Source organism: Mytilus edulis, chromosome 1 (assembly GCF_963676685.1).
Source record: "Mytilus edulis chromosome 1, xbMytEdul2.2, whole genome shotgun sequence".
Taxonomy (NCBI): domain Eukaryota; kingdom Metazoa; phylum Mollusca; class Bivalvia; order Mytilida; family Mytilidae; genus Mytilus; species Mytilus edulis.
The window spans coordinates 44,690,909-44,713,426 of NC_092344.1; the positions used below are offsets into that span (position 1 = coordinate 44,690,909).

At 31.1% G+C, this 22,518-nt stretch overlaps 1 protein-coding gene across 2 annotated transcripts in view; it reads left to right on the top strand.

The window, feature by feature from the left end:
• Positions 1 to 988: 988 nt before the first annotated feature.
• The window catches only part of LOC139512632 (plexin-A4-like), a 43,377-nt gene continuing 21,847 nt past the window's right edge, over positions 989 to 22,518 (top strand). The window contains exons 1-14 of one of the 2 annotated variants that reach the window (XM_071300382.1): positions 989 to 1,163; positions 5,009 to 6,332; positions 6,861 to 7,052; positions 10,166 to 10,297; positions 11,080 to 11,180; positions 11,954 to 12,077; positions 12,707 to 12,866; positions 13,423 to 13,519; positions 14,115 to 14,223; positions 15,243 to 15,332; positions 20,426 to 20,563; positions 21,220 to 21,366; positions 21,622 to 21,715; positions 21,924 to 22,102. In XM_071300382.1, the coding sequence (XP_071156483.1) occupies positions 5,157 to 6,332; positions 6,861 to 7,052; positions 10,166 to 10,297; positions 11,080 to 11,180; positions 11,954 to 12,077; positions 12,707 to 12,866; positions 13,423 to 13,519; positions 14,115 to 14,223; positions 15,243 to 15,332; positions 20,426 to 20,563; positions 21,220 to 21,366; positions 21,622 to 21,715; positions 21,924 to 22,102 (2,739 nt within the window). In that variant the 5' untranslated portion in view covers positions 989 to 1,163; positions 5,009 to 5,156. The remainder of the gene's footprint in view (positions 1,164 to 5,008; positions 6,333 to 6,860; positions 7,053 to 10,165; positions 10,298 to 11,079; positions 11,181 to 11,953; positions 12,078 to 12,706; positions 12,867 to 13,422; positions 13,520 to 14,114; positions 14,224 to 15,242; positions 15,333 to 20,425; positions 20,564 to 21,219; positions 21,367 to 21,621; positions 21,716 to 21,923; positions 22,103 to 22,518) is intronic. The other variant, XM_071300392.1, reaches the window with a different exon arrangement.

A 22,518-nucleotide genomic window follows, 5' to 3' on the forward strand; every position in this document is an offset into this window, starting at 1 on the left:
TTCACTCCCAGGTTATAGTGGAGTTCGTGTTGTTTCTTATTTATTATTTATAACTGTTGATGTAAATGTCTTTTGGTTTTGTAAGTCCTTGTTTACTCCTTGGTTTTGATAGTTATTGTCTTATTAATGTGAACTTCAATTTAATCCCTTAGCTAGAGATGGATTATAATGATTGATGCATGTTCAGTTATGAAATGAAAAGAGTATCAACATTTACAGTGAGACAAAGGTAAACCGTTGATTGCCTGATTTTATGTACAAAGAAAATTATTCTTATACAGGTAAAATAATAAAAAAATAACTTATTCTTTTGTTAACCTAAAACACGAAATCAAATAGGTCCTATACAAATCAAGTTGCACGACGCCCATGTCTATTTATATTATGTTTATGATCCTATCGTGTTATATTACCGTCGGTAGTTTTTGGGGTTATTTCGACATTTAATTAGATGGCGTCTAGACTAAAATACACATGAAATTCTGATATATATTATCTAACATATGCACTGTTAACTATTTATTTAAGACTTTTTATAAGTTGGATATGTGTTTTTGCTTGTTGTAAATCAAATATCAGGATTTTAGTCAAATCAGCGAATATAATTTTGACAGCTTATGCCCCTTGAAAATCACGATATTTAAAAAAAAAACATTCAGAATTTTAAATATTTGCCATAGTAATTTTTCCAAAAAGTTGTGTTGGACTGTCTTTTTATAAGCACAACTCATTTAACAAATGTTGCAGTCATACCAGATCATATTTTGTTTACTTTATTTTCGATCTAGGAGTTTGACTGTCCCTCATGTTTCTAACACCTCTCTTTTACAACACCATCAAATTATACCATGGTATAGTGGTTTGTATCATACCATCATGTCTTACCATGATACCATTTGTGCGTACCATTCCATCATACCATATTAAAATTAAGGCAACAGTATTATACTGGTGTTTATAACATATACCATACGTAACATACAACGTTTATATTATGCCAAAAAAATTCTTATGGTACTTCCCGGCAGTATACCAAATGTCCTGAATATAAAAAATAAAAACATACTTTAAGTAACAAGTATGAAGATATGTGACATCCTGTTATATTAAAATGACATGGACATCTACAAACACTTCCTGATAATACGTGAACAGAATTAAAGGTAAGCAATGTTATACAATTTTTCGTTTAAATACATAACAAAGTTTGCAAAGGAAAAAAAGTATATGCAAATCTTAGCTGAAAGACCTTTCCAAGTAGGGTGTAAGATAGTTACATCACTTAATCATTCTATGATTAAAAGTTACTATATTACATTTGTTCAAGATTACGTCAAAATAATTATCGGTTAGTGTATAATAAGGTATGTACTATTGAATTCGGAGGGAGGGGGATGCCTAGAGCATTTAATTTCATAGTAAATACCTTTTCATAGACGTTCCAAATTCAGCACATATTTACAACTCAAGTAATCTTTTAATTGGTTTATTGATAGTTTATTTTGGCTGACTACTTAATTGTATCAATGGTGTTTATAAAACAGAGTTCACTAACCAACTAAGGTTCAAGTTTAGGAAATTTCCTCAGTTACATAGATTTACCAATTTATAAATGCATCAAACATGAATTTGGAAAATAGTGGTTTATATTTCAAGCTCAAATAAATATATGATTTAAAAGGCCCTTGACTCCAGAATAAAAAAATGTATTTTGCTGGTTTAAATATGTATCTTGATATAAAGCAGTGTCTTACTTCATGTACTTCTTTTCGTGGTAACATGACAACTTATCCCCGGCTTAGTATATATCTAGGATTTTGATTGGTTAACGCACGTCGTTACAAAACCCATAGCCCCTGGGTGTTGCTAACCCATATCCCCGGACGTTGCTAACCATAATCCCGGGGAACTTTACGCAAGTTTTCCTTAGTTCCATGATCGCTCCTTGTGAAATATTGAATTCTGTAGATTATCCATGATGTTTGTAATTAAATATTTGATTCATTAACGATTATGTCCTATTATGCCGATCATTTACACTCATTTCACACATTTTCAAGGAATGGGACTACTGACCTAGCTATACAAATTACCCACGTTGACGTCACACCATCTTTGGCGTAATTCTCACAACATTGGGCACCAAATTTGACTCAATCCATTTTCTCTGTCTCCGTATTAAAAAACCTCTTATATTTGACTACCTGTATGGTGTTACCAAAGGTAGTACCCTAGCCTACACCCCGTAAAAAATATGTAAAATTTCCAAATTTCAATAAAACTTTTTTAAAGAATGAAAAAACCGTTGTTTTCGCGTTACACTTTGTACTCGAGTTTCCATAAAACTCGCACGATTCGGACTAAGACCGGGGATAAATTCGTTATCTACGTTCATATCCGTAGATATGGATATTTTAACACCCTTCAGTACCCTGTACACCCTTCGGCTACGCCTCACGGTGTACTGGGGTACTTCAGGGTGTTAAAATATCCATATCTACGGATATGAACGTAGATAACTTATAATGAATTGACATTAAATTATATCTTTTGAAAACATTTTTCAATTTCACAGCTAAACTTAAATTTTACAGATATTAGATTTTGTGCTCATAGCTAGTCTAGCGACTATGTATTTAAAATCAACTAACAATAAATCAAAGATTATAGTTTGTGTTTTTATTTTCCAAGTAAAAACTAAAAGCGTTATAAGAATATAGATATTGGGGGTATATTTCCTTCAGACATAATCACTTTTTCTTAATTCATGATGATATGGACCCATTTCTTTTAGAATAAAAAAAACCCATTTTTTTCTTAATTTTCTTTACAAGGTTTTCATTCGTTTTAAGCAAGTACTAAACTTTAATGAAGATATAAGGACCATATGTGTTATTCTTTATTCCAATGATGCAAACTTAAAATTGTCAATAAGATTTCTTAATATTCAATTTTTCAAATAGCAAGATAAATAAGAATCGATGAGATAACTAATTACAAACTTTTTTTTTATTTTGAATTTGGGACACATCATTTTATTCCAAAATAACTAGTGGCAATTTTTGGTTCTGAATGTTTTGATTACGATACAGCAAAGTCTTATCATTGTCGTCAGTCATGCACAGTTGCTACATAGAACACGGGAATAGTATGTTATATAGAACTTAGAGGGCAAGTTCTATCAATTTGATTGGAGTAGAAGTTGTAAGTATGTGGTTAAGGTTGACCTGTCTGTGCATGCAATTACTTTTTTAGCCTTGAGTTAAATACTATTTAAACCGTTGCTTTGAAGTCATTCTGTTTATTTAACATGGTTTATTTTACTAGAATCAACGATTCGTAGGGCTGTTGCTGAAAGAAATCATCAACTCGTGTTTAATTCTTAACTTTTTGTGTGTCATTTAATTAAGTTTGAACAGGTTAATTTATATTTACTGATTTCTTGTAACTAATGGAATTAATTTAAAAACTTAAGTTGAAATTTTGTAATTGTTATATACCTTAACGAGGGATTAAACCCCTTAAAGTCTGTTATGTGTGACTGGTATTATCACACCGAGCAAACCACTCGGCTACCAATGGGTTGCAACTTATTTGTATAAATAAACATATGATACGCATCGGTACAACGAACACCATGGGCATTTGCCTTTATATATACAATATAGACTATCGTGTAGTCACAACCCGTGAGGTTACAATCAATATGTTAGAGACAAGTTAGAAGAAGAGACTAATCGGTATAGGTTTCAAAGGAGTAGGTCCAGTAAGACCCCCTTTTTGCCCCCAAAATATAGCAGTTTTACAAAATTGTTAAAAACTAAACGTTTAGTTATTTATTGGAAAGTGGAATGCATCTGCTACATAAATATAGGCTGTTTTTACAATACAATGCACATGTATCGGGTTCTTGCATCATTAAGTCATGCTAAATTACTGAAATCTTCACAATTTTAGCACTTGAGTTAAATTTTAGACGGTTTCCGTCTTAAGTGAAAGTCACCGCATTCGTGTTCATTCTTAATATTGAAATGTAAGTTGTATATGATGATAATACATAACTTATATAAAGTTTGAGGATGAACACGGATGCGGCCACTTTCATTTTTGAAAAAAAACCTTTGAAAAGTGACATTTTTTTTTGCATATTAGATAGATTTTTCATCGGAATCGGAACGTTTTTAAAGACTTAATCGGTTAAAATCTTTCACATAAACTAATTGAATCGACTGAAATATACACTTAAGTGTTTAAAAAATGTTCAAAATCTTTCGTCCTGAAATTTGAGGCCCTTATATTTAGTTTTAATTGTTTTTTTTTGTATGTTATTGTGGAAACTTTAGTAATAACAAACTAATTTCTAATTCATTTTGGATTATTATAAGGTATTTTACGTATTTGAAAAGAAAATTATTACATTCAATTTGTCTACTTTTTATTTTTATATATAGTATGATTTTATCTGTTTTTCTTAATATCTTAACACATGTTTGTTCGCAAAATCCTATACAAGTTAATCGTGGTGTGCCTAGAATTAATAGAAATTTCTGTTATAAACTTATTATATATACTTATAAACATATAAAATATGTTCGAATATGTCTTATTTTGTAAATTTTGTAAATTACGGATAACATTCAGATAATTATCATTTAAATAAAGGCAGCAGTAGTATACCGCTGTTTTAAGTCATAAATCGATCGAGGGAAAACTAATTCGAGTTTAAAACTAAAACCGAGGGAAACATATCAAGAGTAAAACAACGGAACAACAGACACACTGAAATGCAACATAAACAAACGCCAACGTACATATAAACGAACTATTTGATAACAACTGCCATATTACTGACTTGGTACAGGACATATTCTATAAAATTCAGAGGCAATGGGAGGGTGGGAAGAAGGCAAGGGTGATAAGAAACTCTTTTGTCTTCATTGATTTGAAGGAGTAACAAAACCCGACCCAATAGTAAAAATGAAAATAAACTATCCTGATTTATTTTCAGATAAAGAATTATAATGGCTTTGTGAACTTGTGACAGAATAAATTCGGAAAAAAGCCAGTTAAACCATGACAACTTTTGTCTGAAATACACGTATCTATGAATGATATTGAATGTTTATGCAAACAACAAATATATCTGAAGTGAAAAAATGCTTTCATTCTTAATAATTGTTTTAAATGTGGCTAGTGCAATGTCATCTTATAAAGTTGAAAAACAAATTCTAAAGGATAAAAATGGTGTCTCAGGATCCATAAATCACTTTGTTCATGATAATTCCAAAAAGATGTTTTATGTTGGTGCTGTCAATCGTATTTTCAAGTTGAGAAAATCGTTGGAAGTTGAACAACAACTCGTGACAGGCCCTGAACCAGATAATCACTTATGTACTGGATCTGCTTGTGATAGACAGATGAAAGAATTGACCGATAATTACAACAAAATTTTACTGATTGAAACCAACACGAATGGAAATGATCGTCTTGTTATATGTAGCAGTTTATTTCAAGGTTTTTGCGAATTTAGAGACTTACAAAATATTAGCAAAAAACTATCTATAAGAATGCATACATATCTTGTAACAAATACAGAAAATGCTTCTACAGTGGGATTGATTGTAAAGCAAAATCTAAACGAAAATATTTTATTTATTGGAGCATCATACCCAATCAGTCTTCATTGCAAGGATGAAGATACTAAGAATGTGTTTTTTCTTAGACGTAAAGATATACCTGCTCTAAGTATGAGAAAACTTACTAGTGATGGAAGCGCCTTTTCCTTGTATGAGGAAGCCTCCTTTATTGAACAACAGCCTCCTTCTGCTCTCAAAATACTTTATGATAAAATCAATAAATATATAATTGATTATGTATCAGCTTTTTCAATTCAGGAATATACATATTTTTTATCTTATCAGTCATCTGATTTAAATCCAAACTGTGAAACCAATGCAAATCCCAAATCCATACAGTCTAGAATATCTCTCACCTGCAATAGAGATACTCACTTTTATTCATATATTGATATACCACTTACTTGTGGAAATACTAGTACTACAAATTATAAAATAGTGCGTGCTGGAAAAACTATCATACCTGGTCGAAATTTATGGAATAAACTTCGACTTAACAGTGAAGACATTGAAAGCCATGAAATTCTTGTCGCTCTGTTTGAAAATCGGCATAATGGAAAAACAGATTCTGCAGTTTGTATATTCACAATTTCTAAAATACAAAGGAAAATGAAGAAAAATCTAAGAAAATGTCAGAAAGGAAGGGAAGCAATCAAAGGATCACACTTTGATGATGGTGCTACTTGTATAAATCAGGTTTGTGTACATTATGATATAGACTTGTAGCCGAAAGTGGCAACTAAATGATGTTTGTACTGAAGAATTTGGTGTTTCAATTCATGACACAAAATGACTACACGATCATAAACATTTCAACTGGTTTTTTTTTTCTAAAAGCTACAAAAAGACATTCACCTTGAAGCTTAACATCTCATATGTCTTTTCTAATCAAGTCATCTTTGTATGTCACACTTTTCTAGAGGACAATCCGTAAGATAGCCATTACATTCATTATCAGTATGATGCATATACAATTGCGAAAGTTGACAAGCTTCATCTGGACATGAAATACCGTGTGGTACATTTTCCTGTACGTTGGTCCTTAAGCCAACCCGTTTTTTTCTAAACGTGTATATTTGACTGCAATTTTATGTTATGGTACATTATTTAACTTCAATATTTACAAATTAGGTGTACCGTTTGCACTTAAAAAAAACTCTACACTTATTAGATGTAGTTGTTTTATTTATGTACTCGAATATTTTTTCTTTCTTATTGTAAAAGGGTATACGAAGTGGACCTACACTGTGCACTACCACAAAAAGTTATTATGGAGGCAGAAAATCTGGAGTGATTGGTGCTAAAGTGAAACCTGCCATCGTCTTCCAAAATACTGCTTTGACTTCAGTGACGCTTACCACAACATCCAACTTCACTGTAGCTTTCCTTGGTACATCACATGGACACTTAAAAAAAGTAGAATATCTTTAAAGTTTTTTGTTGTATATACTGCTCTTTCAAACCCCAAAATGTTTTGTGATACATTATGAATTATTTGGTAGATAAGCACATACACAATGCATAGGAGAAGGTATCAAAAGAATCCTAAATAACCAACTTTGTACCTTTTCAAAGTCTAAAATTGACACAACTTGACCATTCTGTTTTCAAAACAGGAAACACATAAACCACACACAATGCGTATGCGTGTGTGTGTGTGTATAGGTGTTTGCGGGTTTATGGTATTGAAAACCGAAATTTTGCCAATTTGCATTGAAGAAAGGTAAATTATACCGTACGTTTATCTCAAAGTAATCTTTTTATATGTATATTATTTAATGTTGGATGTAACATTTCTGATTGGGAGATGTTGTTTTGTTTATCTGCTCATTGGCATAATTTATAATGTGACCGTGACGTCATCAACGTTTTTCATGGTTTATTCCGGTTTAAAATGGAATTTAGAATTAAATTATAACAAATGACTGTAATATTTTTTCTGTCTATTCGACATAACATAAAAAATATAGTGCACACTGTAAAATAATCCGCCACGCAGGTTATTCAGTGTGCAACACATTTTTGATGTTATTTCTTCATAGACAGAAAAAAATATTTCAGTCATTCCTTAAATATAAACGCATAAAAAATGTAGAAAACAACATCAATATAAAAACTAGAGGCTCTCAAGAGCCTGTTTCGCTAACCTGGACCTACTTCGGTTTTGAAAATCATGTACAATATGGTTAAATTATAAAAAGATACCCTTATATTGATTGAGGTCAAGTTTGATTTAATTTGGCCTGGTAGATAAATAAAAATTGGAATATTTTTGAAATATTTACTAACTTAATAACTAAAAAAATACTAACTAATTGCAGAAAATGACTTCAACGGTAAATAACTGCAAAAGGATATAAATTGCTTTTTTGGTCATGTTGAAGATCTTTCTTTGCTTGATGTTTTTTGCTGTTAACAGAATAACTTAATCTATACTGATAGTCTAGAAAATTTACCAAAAATGTAAAATTTCCTTTTCCCTGCTCCAAAATTTATTTCACCAAGGGCCTGTTTAATGCTGATAATGCATTTAAATGAAAGACCAAATTGGGCAAGGGTCTTGACCGCGACTTACCTTACTTGTCTAGGGGACATTCACCTTATATAAGTATGCTAAATGAAAAGTCACACTGAATAATTGTAAATGGAACATTTCAAGTGAGGAATAATTGCACCCCTACTACTTGGAAAATTTGCATCACTTCAAGTCATCTCATTGTAGTCTTACAAAAGTTAGAGAAAACCCGTTATCATTATTTAAAGTTTTTAAGTTGTGACCATTTTAAATTGGTTTTATTTTTATATTTTCCAGAGACTTTTCTAGTAAACACCTATTATCTTTTTTCATAATGGCGACCATGTTGGTTGTAGCGTTCGATATTCTCTAATCATATTTCCGGCTAAGTTAAATTCATTTAAAGATCTTACATTGCTGAACATTTTTGCTATTTACAGCTTAGCTCTATCTGTTATAATATTCAAGATAATAACCAAAATTCAGAGGCAGCAACATAACATCGGGTTGTCTGATTTGTCTGAAAATTTTAGGCCTGATAGATTTCGACCTGATGAACATTTTTATCCCATGTCAGATTTGCTCTTAATGCTTTAATTACCGAAATATAAGCCAACACTGCATTTTACCCCTTTGTTAAATTTTTAACCATGGCGGCCATCTTGTTAAGTGGACCGCATCATTGGATACATTTTTTAAGTAAGCATCTCTAAGTATGAAATTTTAAAGGGGAAAAATTTTGTAAAAGATTACAAAAATTAACGAACAAATGTGAAAAATTCTTTTTAAAGGGCAATAACTCCTTAAAGGGGTTCGTTGACAATTTTGTTCATATTGACTTGATTATAAATCTTACTTTACTGAACATGCTTGCTTGTTTACAGTTGATCTCTATCTACAACAATATCGAAGATGATACCATCCCGACAAGTTATCACATCTAATCTGCGAAAATTGGAAAGAAATAGAAAAACATTCTAAACTATCTAAGATCTTTCCCAAGTCCCCTTTTTCTGACTTTCCGTTGGACAAAAAGCCTTAAAGACTTGCTGGTAAGAACTGATGCATCCTCTACAGTAGGCTCGTTGTCTTTTGGCTATCTCAAGGGGTGCGGAAACAAGCGATGCCTGACTTGCAAACACATACTGAATACCCAGACATTTAGAAGTCACTCCACTGTTGCAAAATACACCATATTTTGCAATGTTTATTGCAAGACTACAAATGCTGTGTATCTTCTACAATGTAAATGTGGTAAACAGTATGTTGGTGAATCAGAACAGTCATTTCACAAACGAATGAACGGCCATAGCAGCGACTATGTATGCAAGCCGGACCTTCCTCGCAGTCGACATTTGATATCCCTTGGCTGCATACCCCCATTCTTTGCTTTGCATTTTTGTTTAGATTTTATAATGTGATATAAGGTAATTCTAGTTTTGTTCACTAATGTTCTTTCAACATAAATATAGTATCTAGAGGTTTAAATGAGAAAGAGACCATGGACTTCAAACACCTGTTATTTTAGTATTTAGTTCAATAGAATAATATCAAATAAAATGAAACCAAATATAACTGTATCATTATGATGAAAGTAACTAGTAAAATTAAAGTACAGAATTGATATTCAAAATTTTTGTTACATCTATAGCTTTTCACCGGACACAAGTTATTTTTCAGTCTATACTTAGAGTTGAATGTAGATTTTAATGATCTAAAAAAATGATTAAATGATATCGTATTCTTCGATGGTTTTCTTTTGACTCAGTAAAAAGATAATATCAACAAGGATTTTTATTTTTGTTGCCTATCTCGCAATTGAGATCAAAAGACATATACATGTAAGATCAGAACCAGGAACATGACAAACAGGAAAGTAACACTCAATAATGGGTTCAACAAAAATAAACAACTTGACAAGACTTCCTCAACTAAAATATTGCACTTATTTTGATTTTCCTTGACATGGAGGTTCACTTATAATGTACTTATTTTTGTTTTTTTGACTTTGTAGATCGTGATTGAGGGCAAGACTAGAGCGAGAGAATATGACCGAGATATAGTTATAGACGAGGGAAGTCCTATAAACCAGGATACATACTATGACTTTGACCATAGAAATCTGTACCTAACGAGTCAGAGATTGGTAGGTATTCTTGGGGGCCACCTTCCATTCCTCTTTCTTTAAATCAAAAATAAACCCTTAAGTTTGAACTCTTAAAGAGTGCATAATAGGCTTACCTGATTTAATTGCTTTATTGGTTACTTTTCTTAAGTAGAGATTTGGTCAAGTTAAGAAATGGCAACAACTAGTATATCTGAAACTATTAAACTGAATTTTATACCCCCTTTATATCATCTCAGTAGTCAGTACTTCGGTATTGACATGATTTAACAAACCTTTCTAAAATTGTCCATTTATAAATTTTAAAATTATTAAGGAACTAAGTTTTCAACTCCTTCAGGCAAAGTTGACTTTAGATGAATTTGGCTTTGCTGGTGGGACGCATGAAATTTTTAAACTTATTGTTTTCAATTTTTAACATAAAATTGTCTACATTTTGAGTCAGAGCTGGTAGAAGTTTCTATAGTTTTATTATTACATGTCCCAATAGTAGTACACTATAATATAAAAATCCATTTGAGATAGAGCAGGTGCGAATTTTTAAATTTGAATTTATCATCTAAAAGAAATGCATTACAGAATAACGGTGTTCTCGGGCCAAATAGACACAATGTACATTTCACATAGAAGACGTTTAAAATTCATATGAGATATCAGTATATATGGATGGCATATAATCAGTGTTTATATTAATCCACTGTTTGAATATATATTTTGATTCCTTCATACAATCTCGGTCGGAAGAGTTCGTACCTGAAATTGTAATTAATTGTGTTCATTGATTCTTCAAATTATCTTTTCAGGTTGCTAAGGTACCTGTAGAAAATTGTAGCCAGTATGCCAGTTGTACGACATGTTTAGCCAGTAAAGATCCATTTTGTGGCTGGTGCACCTTGGAAAACAGGTATTGTACGATTTTATGGAACACAATTTAAAATATAACTGATTTGTTCATTTTGTATCGTTTACTCAGTTCATATCTATGTGCAGACTATTTAATAGTATATAAATCTCACATAAATCTTTAGCATGTATTAAGAATAATTGAATTATTAAACGATATTTTTAAATATCGGTAAGTTTCAATTTATATTTCAAGTATCTTGCAATACAGACCAGTTTCGATGTTTATTACTATTTCATTACATGTATTAAAGTTGAACAAAACAGCACAAATGATACCTCTATTATCCAAATGAGATGGCGAAACCTCAAGCCCATAATTCTGTGATTTAATGTCTAATACCTAGCAATCGTACCACAAAAAGTTAAAAAGAAAGCAATAATAAATTCCCATTCCATTGTTTATTTTTTATGTGAAGAATGTTTAATGGAATATAACACTGGCATAAATCTTATACTGTGACCTGACTATAGGTGTTGCTGTTTATATTAATCTATTATTCAACCAAATTTCAAATTGACAATACAATCGGGACATTTTAATTGACCATATGGTTGAGACTGACCTTGATGCTTCTACTATAGTTTTTTCTTCAGATTACCAAACCCAATCTTATTACTTACTAAATTAGTCTAGAGGCAAACGAATTATTCCATGTGTCTTATTTTTATTCCAAATGATTCTCACCTTTTTATATGGTTATTACAAATTACATTTTTTCCCCATTTCTCTGTTTTATATGGTTATGTCTTATTAAATGATATGAATTATAGATGTACTTTGAAATCAAACTGTTCCATGGCAGACAAAAGCACAGATCGATGGAAAATTCTGACTAACTGTACTGCTATAGACAACATCTCTCCACCAATGGCTTCTTCAACAGAATATATTACGGTAACTTTGATTACTTGTTAAAAATGTGAAGGCTAGGAGATAGTTTGTTTGCATTCATCTATCTGTGATTGATAGAAAATACTGAAAGTTAAAAGTATTTAAAAAAAAATGAAAAGAAAGGATCATGAAAAGCATTCAGGTTTTAGCAAACAAAATAAAATATAAATTGACGACAAAATATATATCAGAGTGGTCTCTCCTTAATTGAAGAATGGGGCCTACAATTGATACGTTCTTAACCAGAGTTATACTACTCAAATTGTCAATATTTTGTATAGAAATGATATTTATTTACACACGTGGATTTTTTTATGTTTTTTTCAATACTCAACCTTTCCGTTTGATAGGAAACATTTTGGACTATCTCCAATGCAGAAAAATATTATTATGAAGACAAGGAAATGTGGTAATAAGGTCAATGAGATACTATTCTAAAAAAAAACAGTCTTCAACTAGAAACAGATGTCTTTGCATACATGTAATGCTTTGAATTGTCTTAATTCTACGTAGTTGTGAATGACAAAAAGTATAAAAAAAAGTAGATGTGAACATTTCACTTAGTGTATTTCTTGAGTTACACTTTTATATCTAATATGAGGACAATTATATGTTTTTATCCTTAATTTCAGCTGTACATGTCAATCATAGATATACCACGTGATTCAAACTATAGCTGTGTGTTTGACTTTGGTGACAAACAACAAGCCACTCCTGTTAGTTCCTGGAACTTTGGTATCAGCTGTAAAACTCCTCAGATATTTTCTCTTGGTGTAGACTTTGGACCTACAGGTTTGTGACAAGACTTAAGTTTTACCATTCTTATTATAGCATATAATTGACATTTGCTTCTCCCTTGCTTATCACATTCAATTTAAGAACTAGAGAAAAGACTTGTTGACTCTTTCGTAAAATATAATGTCTTGGTTGGGTGGTATGTCTTCCTATTGAACAAGCACAATTAAAAACTGGCTCAGTCTGTAAGTCAAACCCACGGTGTGGTTTATATTGTTTATCACAGTAACATTATGTGTCCCAAATTTTCATATAATATGTTATGTTGTTCATTAAACATGCTACCAATCATTATATTATAGCCTCATCTTTAGTTTCATATACATTTTTGGACTATGTCTTAAGACACAAGATTTCACGATGTATTTACTATTTATATCCAATATCAAATTTGAGAATAAACGAAGAATTGTAGCCAGCAAAAGAATACAAAGACTTTAAAAACTGTACTCCGTGAAAATGAAATATTACCATGAATTCTGATGAGGCATTTATATATAATTTGTAAAAAAAACCCCCATTACTTTGATATATAAATGTTTAATCTTTTCAGGTAGCAAGAATGCCACATTGTCAATACGATCAGAAGAAACCAAGAAGCTGTTTGTGTCAAGATACTTCACATTTTATAACTGTGGAAGTTTTGCAAGGTAGTTAATATGAAGAAATATCCATGAATATTTTCTATAGAACTTAAGGAATTTAAGTTCTTTCTTTTAATTATTTTGTCCACTTTCAATTTCTGTAGTTAACACAGAACTTACAAACCGAAAAATATCTGGCTTACAGTTAATGTTGATTTATTGGCGTAGATAAAGCAATAAGTATATTTATCATATGTGAATGATGGAAAGGATCTTACGAATTTCCAATTAAACAGTTGATTCAGTTTCAGTTTATATTGTTTTGATATGATAAAAAAAAGAAAGGTAGGATATAATACCAAGATGAAACAGCAACAAACAAAATACAAATCAATCGTGTCCATATGATAAACTCCATATAGACTATAATAGTAAGTGTCAGTACAATATATAATATTGTGATTCGAAAAAGAAATTTTAATGTATACCAGGACAAATCATTATTTTATGGAAGAGGTCAAACTTTGCTTAAAATAATAAAATATTGCTTTTGTTGCAACTGATTTTTTAATGTAGTGAATTTCATTTCCACGGAAGTGACCAGAATACCGACATACTCTGTAGCTGAATTCATTGTTTGATATTTTTTTTTACATTTCAGTTGCACAGCATGTACAGATAATAATTATGCTTGCGACTGGTGTGTTTATGAGAATAAGTGTACCTTCAGGACCAACTCTTGTAATAGTCAGACTATTTTTAGCAATAATGTATGTATAATTATTTATCAAAGGTACCAGGCTTATAAAAGTGTCCTGTACCAAGTCAGGAAGATGGTCATTGTTATATATTGTTCGTTTCTCTTTGTGTTGCATTTTAACGTTGAGTCGTTTGTGTTTTCTCTTATTTTTGAGATATTGAGATAAGACGTGGCACGGTACTTGTCTATCCCAAATTCATGTATTTGGTTTTCATGTTACATTTGTTATTCTCGTGGTGTTTTGTCTGATGATTGGTCTGTTTCTGTGTGTGTTGCGTTTCGATGTTGTGTCGTTGTTCTCCTCTTATATTTAATGCGTTTCGCTCGGTTTTGGTTTGTTACCCCGATTTTGTTTTTTGTCCATGGATTTATGAGTTTTGAACAGCGGTATACTACTGTTGCCTTTATTTATAACTAAACTTCTACATAAGACCCAATAGTGACGCTCAGATCCAATATATGCATGGTATACATATAATATATATGTTGTTTTAATACTAACAGAATTATATAGATAGTAAAGCCAAAATTTTAAAACAATCCACAAATCGCAAATACACAGCTTTTTAGCAATTGATCAAATGTTTTTTTTGTGGTTAGTGAAGAACTAGACTATCGGTATATTTAGTTTGTTTCATATTGTTTTGTTGTTTATTATCTCCTTTGTTATCTCTGTATTTCCTGTTAGTGTAAGTCTAATGTTTGATTTTTTTACCTATTTGAATGTGTTTGTGTTAGATGTATAAGTACCCAATACTTCATTTAAGTGAAGGTAATTCCAATTTTAATCATAAATGTACGGTAGTAAATATATGTAGATATTGGTTAAAGATTTCTGTTTTATTCATTTAGTTATATTTTTTTCTTCAAAATCAACAATTCAGATATTGCCATGTTGGACACATACAAGTATAAGATGTAAGCTTTCATATTGGACAGGCGTTAACCAAAATCTGAACTTTTCCTGATAAATAATAACACTTTTATGTAAATAGTATAAAGATTCTAAAGGGTATTTTTTTTTAGCAGAAATCAAATAATGTGTATTATCTCGTTTCAACCCGTTCACAGATATTTGAATATGATCCCGCTAATGATACCGTTGCTAACCACACAGACGTAAGTTTCTGCATAATAGAGCATTTATAGTATACTCTGCACACAGAGATTTGGTGTTAAATTCACTCGTATGCTTCTAGACGAGATGAAAGTAAAGGAATGTTTCATCATTTTTGATTAATATTTTGTACAATTCTGCATGGTTTCTTAATTTATATATACAGGGTATAATGTTCTCGAAAATATTGCCTGCATTATTCATAAAAAAAAAAGATATCTGCTTGCAATAAGCTTTTCATTATTGCTTAAAATGTATATCATAATTGCTTGAAATATATAATGTTGTATTTACTTGCACTTTTCTTCAGCAACCCTGTTCTCTTAAAGGTTGTGTGCAACTCATAAAATAAAAAAGAAAAACGAATCTCCCGATTCAAATTTCAATAATATGTTTTTTTCGTTTCTGAGAGACAGTGTTTTTTTTTTTTTTTTTTTTTTTTTTTGATACATAGAGAAGAAACACAATGAGCTAAACCACTGAAGTTGACTTAAACATTTCTTCAATGCTCTAACTAAATAGAAATTAAAAATAAATTAGATTTTAAGTTAATTTTAAGAAGCATGGAATGTCATGCTAAGTAGAAGAACTAGTCTCCAGCATATATGTTATAGTTATTGACCAAGCAAGTCGGTATATGACATTTAATCTGCACAGCACGAGATGACCCAATAACCCGAACGACGTAGGAGTTCGGGTTATTGGGTCATCTCGTGCTGTGCAGATTAAGTTACATATACCGATTTTGATTGGCCAATAACTGTTTTAACACATGACGCAATCAATTTACGTGAACGTTTTGGAAATGTGGACGTTATTCCGCAATCCACTGATCCTTGGAAAGTTTCTTGTAGGGGAAATACGACTTTGGTACGTTTAAAATTAATATTTTTTTTATATTTAGACTCATTTTAAAATTGCGATTTAATGGTATATTGATCTATATTTATTTTTATCGTTTCCGTTAAGTTTATTCCCATTTTTTATTTAATTGGTGACGATTAAGACTTTGACAAATTGGTGTACGAAAAGAAAAATAACTGCAAGGGTTATTGAGTTTAAATTAGATTAATTGCTTTTGAATTTCTTTCCCTCAATGATATGCTTAGAGAAAAAAAGAACCGAGGAAGATGTTATATTACCTAAATTTAAAATGTTAAATAAACAGAAAATACATTTCTCTTTTAAAACCTTTACGGTACCCCCCCCTTTTTCCAGCTAATCCCCGTTTTTAAATTTACTTAAATATGATCCTCATTAAATTCGATCCAAAAATAGTCCTTTTATAGGAATAGCTATCCAAAAAGTCGTTATAATTCCATTGAGTCTGAAACTAATCCAAATCAGATTTCTTTTATTCGGCGGATATTCTTAGATACATTTCTTTTTTGGCAGAAATTACCAAAATTTGTTTTAACTGTCTTTCTAACTTTAAAACACTGGTTTAGATTTACGTTGTACACAAAATATAATTAAATAGTTTATGTCCCAGCTTAGATAAAAAAAAAAAAAAGGAATGAGAAACCTTTCGTTTTCCTATTTTGAAACTACGATGTTTGTACGAAGTTCAACTTTGTCGTAATTTCAAGGCAGATGGCGGATTCGGGGGTGGGGGCGAACAGGTCTTTAACCCTTGGAGTGGACAAAGTATCGTGTTTTAGCTTAAAATAGTCAATTTTGTCTTTAGTCTCGCTACACTCGGTGATATTTTTTTTAATTTGATAGAATGACGCCCCTTTTAAAATCCAGGAACCGCCCCTAAGATAAAAATAGATTTGAACTGTGCAGTATATCTGAGGTAGTTAATGCACACATTTGCTGTGCATTATCCAGATTATAACACAGTAAGAACAAAGAGATTTTACTCTTGCCATGTGTTAACTAATCATAATCGTCTTGTTCAAAAAATAAAAACCACGTTGTCTTGGATTTGATACGTTATAAATAACCATCAAGCTGAGTTAGAATATAAGAGCTGAAGCAGTACCTCGTTAAAATAGTAAAATAGTGGACACTTATGAGTGAACATCCATCTGTAACATTAGGTCAGTATAAAATCAGGAGATGTGATATGATTGCCAATTATGTGTATGTTATATCCTTTATAGCAGAAAAATACATTGCAAATCCACAGCAATTTTCACAAGAAGTAATTATTATGAAATAATTATCATAAACACAAATCAAAAGTGAAATCTTGCATCCACTTTATAGTTTTAACAAAATAAAAGTTGAGTTTGGAAATGTAGAAGGTATTTAATTTTGTGTAAGAGCTTACTTAACTTGTCTTTTCTTTACAGAGACATGTTTGGTAATAATAAACTATATATATATAAAGCTTGAACCATATATATTTTCTAGATAAGAATTAGTAACATTAAAGTGATTGTCGTCTTTTAAAAATCTACATTACATCTTAATTTCCTTAGTTTAACTTTTCTGATAAAATAACTACAGATGTAAACTTAAAATACTAATGCATATTACTGCAATTAAGATTCTTGTCATAAACAATAAACCTAGCAAAAGTTGTGATCTTAACTAAGTTGTTTTAGTACTAATGTTAAAGTGACTTCCTTTACTATCCTAACAGCTCTTATTTTTTTTCTTTTCTATTATTGTTATTTGAAAAATGTTATTCTACTTCAAGCCTGTCTGCTTTTTTTAAATAGCCAAGTAAGAATTTACAAAATAAAAAAGACCTGCTTAATGTACTTACATATTCTACTTTATGTTTGGATTTGCACAAGTCATGTTTTCTTTGACTGTCAATGATAAAATACTAAATGCCTGGTAAGTGTTTTAGTTGATTTTAGTCTTTGATGCATGCATTATTTTTTTTATTATTGATTGATTTTGGCTGTTAACTAGCTTTCAGGAGCTGCGAGTACTATTAAATCGCACTTTCGTGTTAATTTGACCTATTGATACAATGTGTTATGCTTTTTTGTCATTTATTAATCACTTTTTTAAAGTTATATCTCGTCTCTCTATTTATAATTTAATTATACCAGCTTTGATAACTGTTTGGTAGTACTATACATTTTCACTCTTGCAATCGTACTTTGAAGCACAAAGTTACTCATTTTGTAAAAAACATTTCCGTTCTCCATTACTCTACAAAATTAGTTTCTTTTACCTTTGGAAATTATTTTATTTGGCGGTATTTTTCTAAAGGTTTACATCGTTATATCATGTACATCGCGGCACTTTGTTAAAATATATGGTTCACTTTCTGACGTTTCTCACTTCTTATTTGATTGATTTTGTATTTACAGTGTGTCATAGATCAAATTTAATCGTTAAATGTATACTCACTTGTTTGTTTTCATATGTCTTTTGAATGCGTTGAGCCATTTCAATTGATATTGTATAGCACCGGTGTCAACGTGATGATCGTAACTGCAATTAAGATCATCCCAATATGGCGGACACAAATTTAGTGAAATTTTAGAGGGTTCTTTTCTGCACTTTGACAGTTTTTTTTTCAGATTTGTATTAGGTAAAAAAATATCATTATAAGCCTTGCCATTGAAATATTTTTTCGTACATGATGGAAAAGGAACAAGAAGAATGAAATTCGAGATACAAGAAATCACGATGATGATCGTAACTTTTATTTATTTTTATCAACGATGATCGTAACTTTTATTAAAGATGATCGTAACTGTCTGTTCCAACGAAGCATTTTCCGATAAATAAAGCTGTCTGGTATGCGAAAAAGTAAATTATCAGTTAATATTGTGACATTAATGAGGAACGATCACCGAGGGGAGGGTAACGTCGTATTGGTTCAGTGCATAGATGCGGTTATGACGTTTTTTTGCTAGATTTTGTTTTTCCCCCATCTGGTTCAATATTAAAATGCATTGGGGGTTAACAACGTTATATTGATTACATATATTTTATATAAATAAGGTATTGGACATTACATATTAATGCATGGCCAGTTTGGTAAAATTGGAGGATCTTTAAAAATTATTTTCCTTACACTTAGTAGGGAAAAAAGTACCTTTCGAGAATCTGGTATTTTGGGGGGAATTGTGACTTTATATTTTTTCATTAACAGATATAGGATTTTGAAAGGCTAAGTTGATAAAAATAGTGCATTAAGAAGTGTAACCATATCTGTTGATTACAAAAACCCAATAAAACCATCAATAAAGGGAGCTATTTGGTTTTTATTGGAGGAGGGGCTTGGATGAAAAATTTTGTTCTGAATTGTTTTAAGTTGAAATCTCTATCCAGCGTTATTTAATTTTTCACTCTATTCGGTCCTGCCTTTTTCATTAGTTTATCCTGTTTTTTTTACCTAAATTGTCATCCTGACTTTTGGTTTGGCAAAGTTGTTCATCCGGTCTTTTTATTTTACTCAAATCTCTTGTCCTGCCTTTTTTCCAAATCCCCCCCTCCCTATAAAAAATCAAACAGTAGCTCCCTTATTTATATTTTTGGCTTAACAACCCATGATAAACATAGCCAACAGAAGTTCAGTGACGGAATAACGAGAATTTCATAAAAGGGGTAGTGTGTCCTTCCATGTTGTGATGTTACACTATTGTTCCAGGTAAGGGTGAAAGTTGGTACATGTGAAAACATTTGAACCCGCTGCATTTATTTGCACTTGTCCTAAGTCAGGAACCTAATGTTCAGCGGTTTTCGTATGTTAATGTGGTTAATAAATGTTTCTCGTTTCTTGTTTTTTTTAATACAGATTAGACCGTTGGTTTTCCAGTTTTACTGGTGTTGCACAAGTAATCTTTTGGGTTCTTTTATAGCTTGCTGTTCGGTGTAAGCCAAGGCTCCGTGTTGAAGATCGTCCTTTTTACAAATAATGACTTGGATGGAGAGTTGTCTCATTGGCACTCATACACTATCTTCTTATATCTACCTAAAACAAAATACACAGTGCATTATTTTTCGTGCAGTGATAGACAATACTTCAATACATTCAATAAATAAGCTATATTAGATATGGAAACTAAAATAAATTGGGTATTAATTATTCTATTCTAAGTTATTTTTTATTTCAGTGTAAAATAAAAAAAAGAAAACTTTTATGAATGTTTTATAAGTTCTCTAAATGTGTTTGTAGCAAATATATGGTGAAAGAAAACGAAGAGGTCCCACATTTTGTCCAAAGATTAACAAATACCGAACGGGTGATGTTTACATACACAACAACACCAGTAAAGAAGTAGTCATCATTGGGTCTTATTTTCCTGGGATTAGGGTAAGTATTAACCGATTACTCGATAGTGGAAAAAATAGTATCAATAATATAAGGTATAATGTCAGGCGAAATTGTAAATCATTTTGATAAGAAACATTTGAACTCGACTTGTTCATAGCAAATATTTGTTCGACCTACAGCGATTATGTTAGATTCGTCCGATGCCATTTTTGTGAAGTTATTCTGAAATGTGCTGGATAGTCAATGGAAAAGTTAAGAAATCAATTCAATATGAGGCATTATTAGGTTAATGAAAGGTCAAATCTCTTTTTTAACTAAGTATACAGAGTTGTAGTTCCATTATCATCGGAGTCACATAATATTTAATATTGTACAGTTATTATGTTTAGTTGTGAAAGCCATTTTAGTTTCCCCAGAGTCATTGACTATTCCCAAACGCTCTGTAGATTTGCATTTTGTGAACTATTGTGCCTAGGGGAAGTAGTCACTAACACTGTTTCCCTTAGGAAAATGGTCATTTTATCCGTATTTGATTTATATAGAACGACAGGTATAATAATGTTTTCATCCTGTTCGGTTTATATCTATTTTTTGATGAAAATCAAGTCACAAAACAATAGTTGAGTTTCCCTCACATTTTTTAGAATTTTAACAGTGTTGATTAAATAGATGACATGTACTTTAAATATTTACAGAATGCGAATGGTTATAATTTCAATATTAGTACCTATGATGAGTTTAATTATACATGCATAATTGGAACCGGTGCCTATAGTAATGGGAACATCGAGGCTGTGGCTATCAGAGTGTCAGAGAGCCAAATTAAGTGTCAGGTTCCATTGGTATGTATATAAGTACTTTTTTTATTACCTACATTTTTTATTCATCATTAAACGACGATTTTTTTACCTGCCTTCTCAGAAGCAGTATATAAAACGCAAGGTCGCAGATAAGCTATTAATATATGTCTTGCTTTGTACAAACAGCATGGGTCAATTTATACAAGGTGTTCAATAAAGAATAATGTGTGCTAAGAAGTGACTTTGAGTTAATATTAGTTTTTTAACATTAATTTGTATTCTATTTGGCTTTTTTAGAGATCATATGAACTACCAGAGAGTGGTATCCTTGGGGCAAGTCTCAGAGTGACATGGGGTAGAGGAGCAGAAATAGAAAATGATGGGATAACAGGTGGGATAAGATATCAAATTTTAAATTTGAAGCAGTAATACTATTCAGTGAAAAGTAAAATCACAAAAATACTAAACTCCAAAGAAAGTTCAAAACGGAAAGTTATTAATCAAATGGCAAATGGTCAAACACAAACATTATGTATTTGTGAACTAAATCCTGTAAACAAAACAATTTCATACATCTTCTTTATTGTTTTAATTTTTAGTGTATCTATACAGCTGCTACAAAATGGCTCATGGTGACTGTAGTCTGTGTAAGAATTTTGAGCAATCTCGTAAGTCGCTAAATTGTCAGTGGTGTGACAACCCATTACAATGTCAATACAAGGATCACTGTTCTGCAGTAGGAGCAATAGCAAGGTGTCCAGGTCCACATATAGATACGGTTAGTTTTCAAATATGAGTATTGTATTAAAGGATGTTTGCAAGTAATGTTTTAGAATTTCTATCAGAATTTCGGAATCCTCTGGTTTTATCCATTTAAAAACCTGAAAAGTTTTGCCCATTAAGCCCCATTTTCCTTTATAAATCTTTAACATGTCTAATTATAGGCCATCTGTTTAAGTCTTATAAATTTTTGTTATTTTGTGAAAGATTCTAGAGCTTAAACGTAAGCTTGTCAATGATAAAACTATAAAAATCAAAAGAGAACATTTTCCCGCCAAAATTTCAATTTCTTATAACTCGAAAACATGCAAACGGGCCTTTAAAAAGATTTCCGTTCTTTTGGTTCCTTTATTAATCCTCTATCGATATATACTAGTGTTATGAAAAGCTTGTTATTTTGAACTGAGTAGCAAA